Genomic DNA, 19,547 nt, shown 5'->3' on the forward strand with positions numbered 1-19,547 from the left:
ATCTAACTTGATACATGTATTGGGGCAATTTGCAAGTTAGATATTCCGTTTATAAGACTAGACCAGAGATTAACTGAAGTAGCTTTTATCTACTTGCGCTAATGCAAAGCAAAAGCGTTTCGAAGGCTACCTAGCTAATCTTCAAACTCTGTCTTTAGTTTATAAAACAAAGAACACTAAAAAACATACAATTTCTTCCCCGGTATGGTCACCACTATGTTAGTGCCTAAATCTACCTCAGGCTGAGAAAGGTAGGATCTAGGGTAACATCAAACCATGCTTAACCTGGTAGCTAGCCCTACAAGGTCGAGAGAGGGATCTCTCCTTATCAATCTCAGCAAAATATGATCAATGAGGGCTTGAGATGATAGATATGAATACTGATATTAGGCTAGTTATGTGTGCAAAAGAGTTTGATTGAATAAAATGATGTTTTTGTTGGCTCAAATGGAAAAGCAGATTTTGGGTGCGGGGAATAAGGCTCAGTTTTGCAGAGATCTCAATGGGGCAAGGTAGGCGACTGATTTGGCACTTTAAATTGAATGAGATGGAGAGGTTATACAGGTGAGGAGTTGAAGAGGGCAAGAAAGCTCTGGGATCCTCTTCAAATAGCTGAAAACATCAAAAGCTAAAGCAAACCCTAGGTACAACACTGCATTTTCAATGGATTCTACCTTTTCCCTTGTTTGTTTTAGTTAAGAAGAAACAAGATAGATAATGGCATACATAACACATAAGTAAATTTACAATTATAGAAGAAAGCACTATACCAAAACAAAATGCCACATGAATCCCAAAGAGTGCTTCAAACCCTAGTCTCAATTCCTTAGCCAAAATGCTGATATGAGTATACAATGAAGCTCCTTGCTTTCTCAAAAGTTGATGAGCCCCAAAAATGAGTAATTATATGGGCTCATTCAGCCTCCTAATTTGACTTAATCCACCATTATCATTAGTTTATTGCATGTTTTTTATTATATTTATGCTAATAGAGTGAATTGGGTTAGTCATTATGCCAACAAGTCTAATGTGTGCTTTATGCAGATTTTTAGTCAATTTTGAGACAAAATCAAAGGTTTAAATGAGCACTTGGCAGCCAAATTCGTGGAGAGGATTTGTAGCAAGGTGTCCCCCTCATTTATGATCTCTTACCTCGAATTCTCCACCAGCAGCTCAGAGTTCAAGGGCCACCACATCGATTATCACAAGGGCAGCAGAGCAAGGGCTAGTAAAGTTGTTGTTAACTGCAAGTTTTGGCAGCCGAGTTCCTAAAGTTTAGGAGGGTTGTTTGGGTCCTCAATTTGTATAAATAAAAAGGCCTAGAGCCTCAGCTTACTTAGCTAGTTGGCAGTTCGATTTTAGTCATTTTTTAGGCAGTAGGTTAGCTCTGCATTTCAGCACATTTGCAAACCTTTTCTTGTAGACAGTTTTTGGGATGTAACTATTCTTTTGATCAATAAAGATGAATATAGATTCGCACCAGCTCTAATCTTCCTTAGGAGGCTGTAGCTCTTGGATTTGGTCACATCCCAAGTGCCCAGTACCTCCTTTGTGCACTTTTATGTGTCTTTGCTGCCTTCTTAGAATAAAATCTGTTATTTAGATGAAAATTTTGTTTTGTTATTTAGGTTGTATTTGATGATTAAAATAGATTTTCATGCTTCAGGTTGATTTGACAATTTGAGTACAGAAAAGATCTTCAAAAAATGCCATCAAGCAATCCTTGATCTCACCTCTCCCTCCTTGGGACCATGAGCTGAGACCAAGGCATACTTGCTGCCATAAAAACACTGTTCTTGCTTCTTCATGCAGCTGCTAGTGTTAGATTCTTAGTTGCAAAAGTTAGTACCAGTTGTGATTACATGCTTAGATCCATTCTTGCTTGGTTTCCATAGTTTTTTTACATGATTTGCTGCCAATAAACTTATGTTCACCATGTTTATGGTTTCTAGGTCAAATTAGGTCAAAATAGCTAGATCTTTGGTTTTCTTAGTCTTTGTTTATTAGTTTTGGAAAATAATGTGCAGAACAACTGTGATATCTCTTTGCCTACCCTTACTCCATCAATACAACCTGCTCTGTCCTCTAACTCTGATTCTTTCCTTTCATCTGCCACATTTTCTCACTTTGTCCTAAGCCCTACAGTCTTGTGCAACATTACTTCTCCTATCTTCGAACAAACCCAATAGCCTTAATCAATCCTCAGCCTCATGCACCAGGTCCTAGACCTCTTCACAGCCTCATCCAACCTCCATTTCCACTTTCCCACATGTTTTTCCTCCATAAACCCTCAAAAATCCTCTCTCGGATCATCCTATAGAAACATCCTGTAGAAGCTACAGTACATCCTGTAGAACCCCTGTAGACTTCTTGTAGAAGCTCATGAAAGTGGTTTATTGAGATCCGATCACTGTGAAACTCTCTGGAAGGGTGATAGGGACCCCTTAGGCCATCTTCTAACCTTCCCAACCTCCTGAAAGCATTTCCTTTCGCCAATCCACCTCTGCACAGTCAAAAACAGTTAACGCACATGCATAATAATTCTGCCAACTTACTCAAAAATACAAAAAGATGTTTCTTCATATTTCACTTCAGAAGTAGCTTAGACACATGCACTTAACTTTCCAAGGAATCAATGGCATATTTTTTAGTAGCTCTCATCCTTTTTCTTGCATCAGTAGGGCTAGTTGGTAAAACTAGTGTTTGCTAGGATTTGCATTTCCATTCAGCTTTTTAGTTTCTTTTTGTAAGTAGATTAGCCTCCTTCGAGTTAGCTTTCATCCATCAGTTAAAAGCTTCTTCTAAGAGCTCATAGAAGCTGGCTTAAGCTCCTATTGGAATTGTGCCAGCTGATCAAGTGACAGCCGCGACAAGAGCTAGTACTTGTGCATATAGCACTGTCGCTTCCAAGTTTGTTACAAACTACCGGGTTGATAAAATTAAAGAAGGGAGTTCCAGGAGTTGCAGCATTATTGCTACAATACTGGGGCTCACCAAAAGTCCAACCTTCTACCAAATTCCAACCCCTACACTATAAAATTCATAAAATATATACATTTTCTTATCCTTATACTAAGGGATTGATCTCAACCATTTTCTTCAAAATAGAATCAGTTACATTAAACTTGGGCCGAATTTCTGAAAATAGTTGTTGAAGATGAACTTGTATCTCCTAAACCGTAGCACCTGTTACAAACCTGAAAGAGGTTTTTGTAGATAAGGTCATTTTGGAGAAAAAAATCCCTCAAATTTTGGAAATTCATTTCCAGTTGCTCGAAATTCGTTCCACAAAATCATCTCTAAAACAGAAAATCATTAAAAATTTAAATCTGTGAAAATGTGTTGTAAAGATCTAATCACATATCCCAATTCGTGACACCTATGAATAAAATGAAAGAGGTTTTTGTTATATGGCTCATTTTTAACAAAAAAACCCTTGGGTTTTGCAAAATTACTTTCCATATGTTGTAAAATGGCTCCGCACTAAAATGACTAAAACAGTGAAAAATATGAAAAATCTGCTTTGTTTTAATGCAAGTTCCAAATATCACTGTATATCTCCCACATAGTAGCACCTGTGCATAAATTGAAGGAGGTTTTTTTTATTTGGTATGTGATAAACAAAAACCTCTTTCATTTTTGAAAAATTCCATACCATTATTTCACAAACGGATTTTGTACTAAACTTGTCATTATGTGCAGCAACTGACCTCAAAACATGCATAACCAAGAATCAGTCATTCATGTTGATCATATCTTCTAATCTGGGAGCCGGTTACGGGAGTGTGATATACTGTTGGAAAGATTTTTCCGAGCTTCTTCTGATGGACACACTTGTGACATGTTTTTTGCTAAACATCATGTGCAAAACATCTAACAAAACCAGACATATTAAGAGCTCATGTTGATCCCTGGTGATAGGCTGCAAAGACTGGAACTAACACAACCCACGTAGCACAGGCTGCAGTCTCACTCGAGGAAGTATGGGGGGATGAAAGAACCAAGTTTCTACATCTAGAGACTAGCGTGCTATTTAATAGTGCCTCAGATCTTCCTTCGTGCAGATCTATAAATTCTTAGGGCTCATTGGTGTACTTTGTTAGAACAACCTTCAAACCTTCACGAAGTTCTATGCTCAGTCCTTACAGAACTTTAATAGTCAATTCACCTACTTACAAAGAGAAATCTTAAATTAGGGTTCACACATATTTACTTAAGTTATTAGTAATCATATGAGAATCCATTAGAGTCTTCGTGAAAATACTCAAACATGCATTGCAGACATCATTAACACTTATTCAAGAGAATCACGTAACATTCAATTAATATTCCATAAAACACATCATTCATCGACATCATATAAAATTAACAAATATAAATAGAAATACGCAAAAATTCTTCGGAAAAATGCCTTTATTGAGCTTCACTACAGGATTACAGACTCAAGACTTCCCTGCACACACAGCTGCAGGGGTCCATGCATTCAGATGTGGATTCTACCTAGGTCTCTGTGCACTCAGCTGTAGAGCTTTTCTTCTTCTATCTTACCTGCTTCTCTATCTTCACTCTTCCCCTCCTCTACTTACCTTTTCTTTTCCTTTCACTAAGACTCACTACTTATAGAATTTTTCATACAATGCCATGGTCCACGGACCATGGGTGAATCTCAAAACTGACTCAAAACTTATCCAAAACAAGGGGCTAAGCCCCTTTGACCCCTATTTACCTCTATGCTTTGCATCCAAAAATCACAAAGACTTTACATTATTTACAAAATTGTATCCAAAATTTAGGTTATCTTAACCCCAAACTAACCCAGGGTACCCCATCCCAACAGTAACTCTATCGAGGCTATGGATTCTTGCTGACAGCAGTGGCTCTACCTATGACAAATGAGTATATCAAAATGCTAAGTTGTAGAAAGCCCCCTACTTTATCTTTACAGCTAATCAATGGTTGATATAGACAAAAGGACTTTCATCTATAAGAGGATATACAAAGAAGGATAATTAAGTGATTTTTTTATGTTCAGAGTAATGTTACTTATCTAAATATTTCGAAAATATATTTTCTTTCCTGAATTATTTTTACTTGCAAATTTTTTAGGAATTTCATTATTATCAGAGAAAATTGGTCCTTCTAGTGAATCACCAATTGTTGTGCTATGCAACAAGCCCCCATTTATTTTACATAAATAACTTAGGTAATTATTGTACAAATAAATAGGGACCCTTAAAAAATTAAAAAACATAGGAATATGATTTAATTTAAAGATTTTATTAGGAATAAATTTGATTTTCCTTTTTTAATAAAACCTCATTAAATCTTGAATGACCAAACAAGGCCACTTTAAAGGAAAACCTAACAATATTGCGTATCGCAAAGTCTCGAGAGTATAATAGTTCACCTACCAAGTCGAGACTTGCGATTGCGATAAAGGATAGCCCCTAGGGAACCCAAACATATTCATTCTTTCTAAAAGCTTAAAATTATTAATGATAATTCCTTACAGTTGAAGCTCCACACATTGCAATCCCACAACAAACAGGCAATATATCCAAAAGGACTTGCTCTTTTGAAATGCGACAAGTCATCAGACCTAATGAAATAATAAACTATACCATTAAAAATCATATCAGATCCTTCTATATCACAAGAATGTCAAAAGATCCACTTGTATCATTCCAAATGGTTTCAATTATGATAAATCTATTCATTAAAGAAAAGTGCCCAAGGAAATCATAAAGCTTAAGTAAAAGATATGCTTAAATATAAACCTATGGCCCCACTACAAGTTCCATGTCACTTCCTACAAATCAAAATCACTTAAGGCTTCAACCATATCAATTTTTTGTTCTCTATTAAAATTGTCGATTGCAATATTGCGATAATGTGATTATTGCAATTACAAATCTCCCATGCTTAACACACTAATAGGATGATATCGCCATCGCATATTGGCACAGTACTTAAAGAATGAATTTTTTTTCCATCTGAATAATTTTGCGATGCAATCTATTTATGAATAATAAATAAACCACATGAAGCCATGATTCTAGTTAATTAATGGGTTCAAATGTTATTTATGGTTTCAAGTCCCAAAGAGATTTGGTGACCTATTCAGATTGATTTGCATTAAAACTTCCCTTTCCGTCATTTCAAAAGCTTTATGTGTTTGCATGCTTTTACATTTAACTCCTATCTTGCTCTTCATTTGCTATGTATTCTCTGTATTGTAGGATTTATCTCAAGAGAGAATTGTGTAGAAAAATGACTAAGTCTAAGAAAGGAAATAATTTCGGTGAAGCCACTCAATCCTCTACGTCTAATGTAACATGATTTTTTCCATTATTCTCAGATACAACATGCACTATTGATAGCAGGACTTCCTCATGGGAAACTATGTACAATCTACTGGAAAGCAAGGGTTCGAGAATAATTCAAATCAAAGCAATAGTAGATGCTACCACTTCTTCTGAAGCTTCCTACTTTGAAGCTGCAAGTTGTTTCATGCACAAAATTGTTGCTAGACCAAAGATTTTACCATACACCGATATGGTAAAATGGATAATAGACAACATTAATGTTTCGGATCATGCATTCCAGACTTCAAGGAAAGATGTTACTATTTCCTTCATAGCAAAAGACTTAAAGAGAATGTATCATATACCAAACCCACAAAAGGTATATGATAAAGCCTTCCTCAAGCATTTCACGATAATGAGGAACCATTAGACCCAATTTGGAAATGGAGGTCCAATTCAAACAAGTTCAAACAAGAGAAATCATGTATGTATCCTATAGCACCTCTTGCTACTCCCTACTCTTATGTTGTAGCTATGATGTGTATATTATTTGGGCATGCTGATACAACCAAGTTTTCTGTTGAGTGGGTTTTCCTAATAGATGCAGCAATAAACTCTTTTGTAATGGATTGGGGTACCATCTTGTCTAACAACCTTTCCTTGCAAATTCAGGAATATAGGCAAAAATGATTTGTTACCACTAGAATAGTCCCACCATTTTTTATGAGTGCCTACATTACAGATGCAGTCTATTTCACCATTAGTTTCTTAATTATGGGCTCAAAATGGACAATTCAAGACCCTACCACCATTCAAATATATCACAAAATTATATGGGAATCCAATTATCAAACCCATTTCTACAAAATTTTCCAAGTGATTATGCTACCCATCCACCAAACTATTTTTTGATAAAAAGGCCCCAAGGTTATTTGGTGAGGCCAAAATTGATATTTTGCTACTAGCTAGGTGGTTCGAAGAAGAATTGTTTACTTATGTCGAGTCTTTGGAAGCATAACACCCCCTCATGTCCGCTCTTGCTATGTATATAATAAGCTTTTTCCCAAGGAGATTGCTAACCAGATTGTAGGGGATGGGATAACCAAAACCTTAAAAGAATCCAAAAAATCCCTTTGGCCTTCTTTTCCCCTCCAATGTGGTGTCTATGCATTGAATGATTTCAAGCATGCTGTGCTTGAAATCGAACACATTTTATGTTTAAATCTCCCCACCATTCTTGGCAGACAGTATGACCCCAATAAGGTCACGCAGAACTTCATTGCTTCAGTTAAAATAAGGAAATTCAACCATGAGGAAGATGATTTTGATATTTTTTATGTCAGCCGAGTTGTTTTCACAAGTCCAAAATTTGGCTACTCTAAGATTCAATCCACCAAATTTGGCTCGTTTCCACCAGTATAGGAGGAAAATGTTACTAAAGGTTCCTTTGGATATGTTAGAAATACCTAAGCCAAATGCTCAAAAGGAACAGAGTTGAAACCAAAGCTCGGAAAAGGTCTCAAAACACGATTCTGAGCATGATTTGGAGAAGGTCTTAGAACAGGATTCTAAGCATATTTCAGAAGAGAAATCAAAATAGGGTTTTGAACAGACTTCAAAGAAGAAATCAACCCAAATCTGATAGAAAATCTCTGAGAAAATCCGAGAGAAGAGCCAAAAGAAGAGTCCTGAGAAGGACACTCAAAAGGAATCTGAAAAGGCCTAGACATAGAAAGAAGTGGAAGATGTTTCCACCAAAGTGAATACAAATGAAACCCCCCTAAAAAATCAACTAGATGAGGCATGGAAACAGATTGATCGACAACTCAAAGGAAAACAAGGGGATAAAAGTGTTGAAACAAAAACAACACTCAACACACCCCAAAATATTGAACAAAGCTCACTCACTAACAGGGCTACTGACAAAGTTGTTGCCATAGAAGAGATTGAAATCATCCTGGCCTTCCCCTCAACATAAATTGTTCTCAGAGTAGAGGAAATTCCTCCTCTTGATGTCTTTTATAGTCCAAAACATCGGGCTGTGGTAAAATGATAGAGGAAGAAAAGGAAAATAGAACAGTCCTCGGTGATAATTCCTGACAATGAGCCAATGGATGTAGTTTGGAAGGATACCCCCATGGATCCTTCAGATAATTTGACCAAACTATCATAGTTTCCAGGTGCTTATGAATCTACCACTATTGATAAGGCAGTGGAAGTCAAACAACTAATAAGGGAGAAAGATGAAAGGATACAACAATTAGAGCAACAATTGGCTGAAGAAAAGAAGAATGTAGACCATCAAATGAAAGCACAGATGGCACAACTACAACATAGCTTTGATTAGTTAAAGCTCCAATATCAAGCATAGACAAGTGCTAAAGATGCTTAAATACAACAACTGCAATTTTCTATGGAACAACTAAATGATAATCCTAAAATTGAGGATTTTGTAAAAGAACCACTAGAACTCAATTCTTTGTTGTCGATTCAACATGAAAGGTTTTGTCAGAGGCTATCAGTCATCAATCCAATGTGTAAGGAAAGTGATTCACTGATGAATCAAGTATCCAATCTAAGGATCACCTTCAACAAGATTGATGAGAAGATTTTAGGATATATTACATGGCAAGATACTCTAGAAGGAAGGGTTGCAGATCTCCCCAGGATAGAAGAATCTCACAAAGATATCATCTTCATTGATAGGTTTAAAATAGGTAGAAAGGGCAGTTGCAACAGCAAATGATCCTACAAACAACATCATTGAGACCATCAATGACAATTTTCATAATGCCAATCTGATACAAGAATGACCACTTGGGAGTCTCCCCAATATCAGAGCCCTAGAAGAAAAATGGCAAGAAACTTCCACAACAAAAGAAGAAGTGATTAAACATCTTACAAAACTAGACTGGGAAGTTTATTGGAGGTATCTGGTAAAGCCACACAGTCAATGGCTAGTCCTACGCTACCTAGATGACTCAGCCATGAACATGCTACCTTCCCTTTCAGATGTAGTGTATATCGACCAGATGTGCATGAGGATGAAACAACCTCCTGAACTCAAGACGATGATGGATATATACAAGCTTAGACAACAAATGAAAGTGTAGATATCATTGCATGCTAGAACTAGTCATTTCAATATTTTTTCTTTTATGTAATTCTGTCACTTATTTTATGGAGAGTTGTTTAAACCTCCTCAAAACTTCATGAAATGCCTATTTTTGTACATTTATTTTATTATATAAACCCTTTCATGCCTTTTAAGAAAGGGTCTGGAATTTTATAAAGAAGCTCTTTATAAGCTTGCACTTTTGTACTTTAAATTTGGTCTTGGTAGAATCCTTGGATCAGAGTCTTGAAATTTTGTAAGAAGGCTTACAAAAGCTTGCACTTTTGTACTTTTGTAAATCATCTTAATAAGAAAGATAGGACTGAAGCTACTTACTTTATGAGCACATTGATATGCATCAAGTACTTCTATATTTGTGTATTTATCTGTTCATGAATTAACAACCATTTTTATTATATTGTTTATCATATGTATCTTTTTCATACAGTGTTGTATCCATTCACTTCTGAACATACTAGGACTGTTAATTTTAATACATTGATGAGCACATGTTTAAATGACATTTTATGTGATATATGTTTATAAATTATTTCGATTAACTATTCAATCAAAATAATTATTTCAAGGGATTTTTCATTTCTGTTAGTATTTGGTTAATCTTAATTATCATGTACTAAATATCATCATTGTAGATCATGCAAGTATAAGTAAAACCCCAGGTAATATATAGATACATTATATGTGTGTGTGTGTGTGTGTGTGTGTGTGTGTGTGTGTATGTGTGTATATGTATATGTATATGTATATGTATATATAGATATATATATATATATATATATATATATATATATATATATATATATATATATATATATATATATATATATATATATATATATATATATATATATATATTAGTTGAAAACCACCCCATCTATCACTTAGTTTTTGGTAATGTACCACCCTATCCATCCAATCACATTTTTATTGGGAAACTGGTCCCATCGTATCCAATCGAAGCCACTAATCCAAATGGAAAAGGGACGATATTCAAGTCTATGACTGAGTGGTTTTCCCCCATGTTGTTGCAGTGAATTTCAAGGCTCCAACACATTCCCAAATGGTTGGTCATTGATTATTGCATCCCTATTCTAAGATTATGCTTGCATGCTACCCATTCTAGCTTGGAGAAGGAGTGCTTGAAGATTATTTACTTGGACTTGGACATCCACCAAAATGAGGTCTCCAACACCAAGGCATAGGTTGTATGCTTCCATTTTTAGCTTAATAATATATACATCTTATGTTCACTTTCCACAATTGTGTAAATGTTTATGCTTTTAGCTTAATACTCTTTGATCTATTAAGAGGTTTATGTTTGATGTATGCCATATATGCTCTTGTATCTTGCATAGCTCTTTAATCTTTCTTGCAGGTACTCGGACGTGAAGAAAAAATTAGGAGAGAGGCTAGGAGCAAAAGATTCAAAGTCATATCCAAAGGATTGAGCAATTAGCATTAGAGCAAGGTAGGTTTGTCCTTCTCTCTACATTTGTTAAACTTAAATGAGGAAAGTGTATGTTAGTTTGTTTGGTTTGTTGCTAGACCCACTCATTGCACTAGAGGGATTGCCTCTATCCATAGAGGGGATTTACCTTCACAACAAAATGGCGACTTTTCTAGAGATTTAACCCATTTGGACCTCTTGATCTTATCATCATGGGCTTTTCTCTTGTGATGTGGTCCTTACTCCATGTTTTGTGGATCCCTAAATACCTTTTTTGTGGATTTACCTTCACAACAAAATGGCGACTATGCTGGGGAAGCTATAGCCTTTTCATCCTCTTTTCTCAATTGATCTCTTGATCAATTTGACCGGCCATAACATTCCCAGTTAGTTTGGGTCTGTGTAGGTCTTCACAATCACTGGTTGTTGTCTTAGAGTGATAAGTATGGAAGTGTTTGTGGAAGTCTTTTTATTTTTTTCCTTATTCCTCACCCAACACACCTTTTTCTCTGACAATCATGCTACAAGATTTCTTTCTCCTAAAATAATCGTGTTGATTCCCTATTTAGCAGTAGTTTTTCCATAACAGTTGCACTGATCTCTGAGATTGGAAAAAAAACCTAGGTTTTTTATGCCAAACTCAAGTGTGTCTGAGCCCTTGAGGTCTTGTTTTGTCCTGCATGATTGGATTTATTTATGTTTTGATTGATTACCTGATTTCATTAGAAAATTATTACCTTTTTGAAATTTCAAGTGTTTGAGTGCAATTGGATTGATTTTAGGGTTTATAGGTCATTTGATTATCACTTTCCAATTGTGAGTGTCGTTGAGTTTACGGTTTGCTAATTGTTTAGGTCTGATTATCTGGTAAAATCATTTGAAACAATGATTTGAATTATTTTTAATTTTTCTTGTGCCAAGTTTCTTTTCATTTGTATTAGGTGATATTGCATTTAAAATTCATATTTGTTATTTATTAGGAATAGATCACACTGTTCGATTTACAAACTGAAAATAATTTATTCGTTTATTTATTCAAAAGAGTAAGTGAAATACATTTCCATTAAGTTATTTTGGATTTAATTTGGTCTTACTTTGATTGATGCATCATTTGCATTAGGATCATTTTGAATTGAAAATCTCATTTTTTGCTTTAGTTGAAGTTTAATTGCATTAGAGTATTTGAAAATCAAATAAACATCATTTGGTTTAAGTGCATCTTAGTAAAGTAAAAGTAATTTTTTCTTTCAATAGATTGTGTGTTCAATAGTGAAGTTTAGTTTTTATTTTGCATGTTGCATTTGGAAAAGTTAGTGGAGGCATATTGTTTGATGCATTAATTGATTGAACTCTTCCCTTGCTAGTATAGAATTCATTGAAATGAAAAGTTTCCTTTTCTCATATAGTTGCATTCTAGGATTCATGTGACATCGCTTGAGCCAAAAATTGAAACATAATTAAAGAAAAACATAAAATTTACTCAATTTATAACCTAAGGAGAATTTGGAACTTAACACAAACATTTAGAGGTCTAGGCTAGAGACGTGTTTTGGGATCTATAAACCTAGCAGCTCTCATTAACTACCTGGATTGTATCCTGGGGGTGAAACCTCGTTCCAGTATGAAAATATAGCGGAGGTTCTCCAATACTCTTAGGTATATCGGAGGAACTCTATTATGGAAAGTATATGGGAACACTCTCACTGAACGGTTATGCATTAGATAGTGCTAACATGCACTTGTGCTCTCCGTACCATTGAGTATATATTGGGAGATCCCACTAGGTTTTTATCCTTTAGCCATAGGTAACTGAGTCAACCACCTTGTAGACTTGATACTCCGAACACAACATTCGAGGAGATCAGATGTCATACATTAAGTCCTTGGTTTCGGCTAAGGTGTATATAACAGTTCGTGGATACTTTGTAAACCCTCTTGCCTAGCACACCCTTTTTGATTTATTTCTTGTTTTTAAGTTCTAAAATTTAACTGCCCATAATAACATGACTTCCCTATGCAGTTATCCTTGGCCTCATATTTCCTGATTAATAGTAAATTTTAATTAAAGGCTCAAATCAACTGCCCCATATTGTTTTTCAAGAAAATGTCATCGTGGCTAAACCATCGGGTTCACCTTACATTTCCCCTTCATCATCTGACAGTGAAGGGTCATCACAAGGAGTTCAACTTGAGATTTTACAATCACTTAAAGACCAAAGTCTTAAACTTGGAATTAACCTGAGTATTCAACCCCTTGCTTCTCATCCTCAACCTCGAGACTCATCATCTTAAGAATCTAATCTAGAAATTGTTGAGAGTCCACAAAGGTTTTTTTTTGTTCCCTCTAAATCCACTTTTTGATCCATTGGTCATATCTCCTCAATGGTCATATAATCCATACGATAATCGTGGTGTGCCTTTGGAGGTATCTCCACGATCGTCTTGGATTCACCCTCACCAACTGTTTCCACCCATGGCATCAAAAGGTGAGTTTCCAACCTCTCCTTGAGGTCCTCCAGAAGTCTCAGCCACTCATACTCCTGGTGTTGATAACGATTCTAAATATGAATTTCTACCTAAAGGCCTTCCATATCTGGGAAGTGTAGCACCTTCACCACCACCTAAAGGCAGTGAACCTTTGTTTCCAACTGGTTATACCTCTTTGACTCAATTAGCTTCAGGTACTTCGAATGCATATTTATTTTATCACAATCCCATTTGGTTGTTGAGTGTCATGCTTACTTCTGGTCCATTTGTTTCAAATCTGGCCTCTCAAATTCCTGTATTGACTACAGTTTCTCTAGTTCTTATACAAATGACAGTTATGGTTGGGGGAATTAATGTCCCTATAAGTTCATCAGGTCCTACATTAAGTGGAAAATATGTGCCACCAAATATCCCACTGCATGGCAAGAAAAAACCACCTCCTCCATATGTACGTCCTGTTTCAGGTGGAACTTATGTGAGTGGATCTCAATCTCATGCTACCTAAGCTAGTCAAAATGTTGGCAGTGTACCTTATCCTAGTGGATCATAAACTCCATCTAGATCAGGCCAAATCCCATATCAATAGCCTCTTTCAGTCCAGATAACCTACCAGAAACTGTACCCTCCGTATGGCTCACAACAGCCTCAAAATCCACCTTTTACTCAGCAGGAAGGCCCCCAAATGCAGTCTGGTTTAAATCCCTCATTTGCAGCATCACATCAATTTCAAGCTAGAACCTATCAATACTAACTTGGAACTCAACAAATTCCACAAGGAAAATTCCAACAATAACAACCTTATGTACAACAAGGACCTTGTTAGACTCAGTCTTGTCAGTCCTTTGTCAGAGTCAAATTCACCAAGGTTCATTTCTCTTCATTTGCAGTCATCAAATGACATTTTGGTCAAAAAGAATCATTTTAATGCTTGAGTCCAGGGTTTTGTCTCCAGAAGTAACGCTTGCAGGCCAGAGGGAGGTTCAATAAGATGCTTATTTCAAGAGTTTCATCATCATTAACGATCAAAGATATTTCTTCTTCAAAACTTTGTTTTAAAGAAGAAATTATCAGATTTGTTTTGTGATACGTTCCATTCACAAAATGAACTCTTGGAAAATCATCCTAATGGTCGAATATACAACACGCTCAGCAATTTGGTGGAGTTTGATGGTTATTATCTTGAAAGTGAACCATGTGTGGCTTGTAGCTGTCCAGAAGTACCTTATACAAGAATGAAGTTGGACAATCTGAAATCTGAGACCAAGTTCATTGACAACTGAAACATTGTCAAATGCACAGGTAGCCACACTATCCAGAGTGTCACAATGACTGTTCATGTTGCTCGCCAGTCAAAATCAGTTAAAGTGCTCAATTTGTATTACAATAATAGGCCTATTTGCACTACAACACCATGGCACACATTGGGTGGGATTCATGTTTGCACCAATGGTTTTGACTTGGCTACTATGCATCAGAGCGATTGGCCTCTATAATATTATTTGTTGGAATCCACATGTACATCGGGCACTCTCTCTATATTACATGTAAAACTTTAAAAAAAAAAAGGGACACAACGAGGAAGTTGGATGTCCTTGGGAGGCATTCTATTGTGCATCACTGGTTCAGAGGCAATGTTTGCAGACCTCGGGCACTTCTCACAATTATCAAGCAAGAAATTGTCAAAACGCCCAAAAGAAAAGTCGAGTTGAAGTCTGGAGGGATGGAAATGCGTTTTAGAAGGGCAAATTGGGTGTTTGCAAGCAACGCGGTGCACTGGGCGTTGGTCACAGCGCATACGGAGTGCGCGGCGCATATAGCCGCATTCCACATTGCAAATTTGGTCAGGCGTGGCGCACATTGCGTGCGCGGCGCATTGGGCCTGCCGCGCGGTGCACAAGCCCGAAACAAAAAATTCTTGTCATTTCCTCCAAAAACTTAAATCGACTCGGTCTTTGCTGCTCAAGTAAGGTTATGAGATGTTGTAATTTCCATGTCTGGTGTGGTTGGCATTATTAGTCTTATGGATGCTCTTGTTGGACTTTGAAGAGTGTAACGTGCAAAGCAGATGTCTACAGCTTTAGGATGATTTGCTATCAGATTCTCAATGGCAAGCAGCCCTTTGAGGAATTCGGCTTTGGAAACAGCTAGGTGTGTGAGATTATAAAGCAGGGACGCAGGCTTGTTTGGCCTTTGTCCTATCCCTTCATGCTGGCTAATTATATCAGTAAATGCTGGGACACTGATCCTGCAGGTCGACCTCACATTCATGAAGTCTCGAAATTGCTTAGGTATATGAAATTGGTTGTCATGAGAATCCCTGACCCTCAGAAATGCGATTCATTCTGGTCTGTTTGCACAAGAATTTGACAGAAAACAGATTGAGAAATGCTTCGAAGGAAACATGGCATTCTCCGCAGATGAGAGGGTAACCAGTGAAGAAGAAGGGCTTATTATCAGAGCCCTCGATGGAGATTTTCCAGAGTCTTTCAGTAGTCTTCATGCACATGGAACAGGAAACTTAGATATAACAGCTTTTGCAACAGCTCGGAGATCATTCGGTGATTGATGCCTGTTCAGACCACGAGGTATTGACATAAAATATTTGGTCAAGCCTGCCTGCATATATTAAAAAGTATTCATACGAGGAGCTGCATAGCACTACTTCAGGTTTTAGTATGAGAATTTCCATCCTCTCTGGTTCATGTCCGGTATGGAAAGCCATCCTTCCTGACAGAACCCATGTAGCTGTTAAGCTCATCGAGAAGGCCAATTCTGAGAATTTTTGCAATGAGGTAACTATGCTATCTCATCTTCACCATCCAAATATCATTCATCTGCGAGGGGCTTGCGTTGAGATTTCAAAATATCTGCTAGTCTATGATTACACAACTATGGATTCCCTAGACAGAAGGCCTTTTAGTATAGGAGGGGAACCAGGCCATCAAAGCCATATTTTAACCTGGATCATGAGAAGAAGGATTTGCCTGGGACTGACCAGAGGTCTGGCCTATCTTCACCGGGATTGCAGGAGCAGAGTTCTTAATGTAAAAATTAACGCAAACAACATTCTTTTAGATGAAAGATTCACTGCCAAGCTCTCTGGATTTGGATCAGCCAGACCTGCAGATTTCACAAAGCCGGATTCTCGGTCGAATGGCGGCAAAAATTGGGTAAAGAGGACAAGGCAAGAGGATGAGGAAGCCACAAATGCCTATAGTTTTGGAGTGGCTCTGCTGGAGATTTTGACAGGCTCCAGATGCATTGATACGCCATATTCAGACTATTATTGTCTCCATGAAACTGTCCATGGTATGAGAACCAAGAGTGTCATGGAGTTTGTTGATCCTCGTCTGAGAGATGAAATTGGTGAAAAGGAGGCAAGAAATGGGATGAACCTCGGGCTCTGGTGCCTTATGAAGGACCCGTCTCTAAGACCTAGTATGACCCAGGCGGTACTAGTTATGGAGGGACTGCTGGACCTCGGCCCCCCTCCTTTGGGTCGAATGGAAATCCTTCCACCTCCTCTCAGATCACACCATTTTCTCTAGTATCAAAGGACGCATCTAATCAACAATAATAACAACACTACGGGCTGAAAGCAGCAAAGCAGCAACGTTGAGGAGGGAATCTTTGTTGCAATTTGAGAGAACTTCCAGTCAACCATCCCTCTATGTCTATCTTCTACTGATGCAACTCTCCCAAGGCATGGTAATCGGCCACAGGAAGTTCCGATGCTCCGACTCCTCTGTCTCCTCTATAATGATAATAATCTCAGGACCGAAGTCACTACATACCTCAGTCACCGTCTCTTGAAAATGTGGAATGCAGTCGCAATTGAAACACAGCATTTGCCAGACACAATTGGAACGTAGTCAAAATTAAAGTGATGGTCCCTAAAATACACACACAATATCATTATAAAGTCTAAGATCTCAGTCATATGTTCATAGTCTCAATGTAATAAAGGAAATCATAATCTTGGTGAAAGTATTTCGATGCAATTGCTATAGATGTATTCCGTGATTCGTTTGAAACAACTCAGTCCGATGCATGGTTGGAAAACGCCTATGTCTTTTCGGTTGGAGCTGAATTTAAACATATGTACACGTGTTCCTCAGAAACCACATGGCTATCTTCATTCTGGGCATGCAAAGGCTGCTCAGAAGGATAAAGGGTGCATAAAGGAACTATGTGGCTTTGCTCAGAGGGATAAATATTAAAGGAGAAATTGCAGCTGGGTGCTTTCATTAAAGGCAAAATCCTAGTGGAAAATTATTTTTTTTAACAAATTAGTTTTTATTCCAAAGGCCAGCGTAAGGTGAAAAGCAAAAAGCCAAAATCAAGTGAAGAATACCCACTACAACCAAAAGATAGGAGCAGATAGTCTATTTTAGACTTCAGTTTCAAATCAAAGGTATTTACATCTACAGATGCCACCTCTCCATTGGTCATCAGAGATTTTCAAATGGAATAATGTAGTGCTGCTCTGTCCCCAACACAGATGGACAACTCTTTCCCTATCTTTTTCGATTGGTTTTCCAGCTCCCTACTTTTCATCGATTTGTTTTCCCACAGATGAAGTTTATTTATTGTATGACAAATCATTGGTGAAGGTTTTTGAGTCCTGGGAGAGGTGTGAAGGAAAACTTCACTGTATAGTTTTTGACAGGGATTTAATGAAAAGATACAACTCTGACTCCTGAGATTCTTGTGGCCTGAATTTAGCATTTGTCTTTTCTTTTGTTTCATATGTAGCTTGTTATATTTTACATCTCATTTCATAATCATTTCTAAATGAATACTTTTAAGTGAGAAGGGCAGAATCCAGTTTACTACTCTGCCTTGGGAAGGTATTCATGTTCTGTGTTTTCTTCTGTTTGATAAGGATTCATCTATTGCCCTTGTCAACCTCTTAGCAGTCTTTTCATTCCATATAATTTCAAAATTGAATGCTAAATTTATTGTCGGTCTTGCCTCCTGAGATAATCTGTGTCTCGAATTTAATTTCTCTGCTCATGCTGTTCTTGATCCCACGCTGCCCAGAAAACCCAGTCATTTATCAAAAAGCCCTTTCTTATCTATTTACTAGCCTAAAATCAGTTCCCATTTTAAGTCATCTTGCACCCTATTGCTCATTTTATCGAGATTGACTAGAGAGAGCCCTCTCCTATCCTCGTAGGGCTAGCTACGAGGCTGAGCTTGGTTTGATGTTGCCTCGAGTTTTGCCTTTCTTCAGCCTGAGGCAGATTCGAGCACTAACATAGTGGCAACCATACTGGGGAAGAAAATGGTTTGCTTGAAGATTTTTTTGCCCCAGTACATCTATCAAGCTCAGATCTGATGGTTGATGGTGAACAATGATCAGACATAAGAAGACGGCTGAAATCATTCACCTGGCGACTCCATTCGCTGAAGAATCCAGCAATCAGTGCTTCATGGTGACTCCACTGCAGAGAGATCAGTAGCTTTGACCTTTTAAAAATGGAGCGGATTGCAAGAAGATACGCTCCCATGAGATGAGACCACATCCTAGGTTTTCCAAATAAAATGCCGAAGGTAGATTGGTCAAAGAATTTGCCTGTGTTCAGAAATGTGGAATGTAATGACACTGCTCTTCATCTGGTGAAATTTCACATTCACGTGCATAAATCAAATATCGATTTTCCTGAAGACTGTTTGATGAAAATGTTTATGGCTACTCTGGAAGACAAAGCCCGATCTTGGTATGAAAGTTTGCCATCTGCTTCCATTTATTATCTAAAGGATTTTCATTCAATATTCTTTGAGAAGTATAAAAAATCTTATCCATCATTAAATTTAGTTTAGGATTGTTGCAAGCATGCTTATGGTTTTATTGAGAGCCTTGAAAAATACTATGTGGATGATAATTTTATGGACGAAAAATCATGGAAGCATTGTATGAAAATCTGTTTCAGCAGCCTACAGAACTCTTAGAGGAAACTTTGAATCAGGATCAAAATCAACAGGTTAAAGATTTCCTTATGACTGAAAATGATGAAAAAAGAAGTGCTATTTCAGATCTGGTTGAAATAAATGAGGATGCATAAGAAAATGATGTTCCAATCTCCGAAAATGATGATGATAAACCAGATCAATAGACGGATTATGATGAGGAAAAACATGTTGTTTCGGATCTCATAGAAGAGAATTG

The 19,547-nt window shown here is 37.2% G+C and overlaps 1 protein-coding gene across 1 annotated transcript; it reads left to right on the forward strand.

The window, feature by feature from the left end:
• The first annotated feature begins 15,776 nt into the window (after positions 1–15,776).
• Positions 15,777–16,923, forward strand: LOC149162745 (putative LRR receptor-like serine/threonine-protein kinase At1g53420). The gene is made up of 2 exons (XM_089435275.1): positions 15,777–15,933; positions 16,043–16,923. The coding sequence occupies exons 1-2, from the start codon at positions 15,777–15,779 to the stop codon at positions 16,921–16,923; spliced, it is 1,038 nt and encodes a 345-aa protein (XP_089291401.1).
• Positions 16,924–19,547: the final 2,624 nt, after the last annotated feature.

This window comes from Pinus tabuliformis, chromosome 5_2 (genome assembly GCF_031772625.1).
Source record: "Pinus tabuliformis cultivar Carrire ecotype Pingquan chromosome 5_2, CPIR1, whole genome shotgun sequence".
NCBI classification, from domain to species: Eukaryota; Viridiplantae; Streptophyta; class Pinopsida; order Pinales; family Pinaceae; genus Pinus; species Pinus tabuliformis.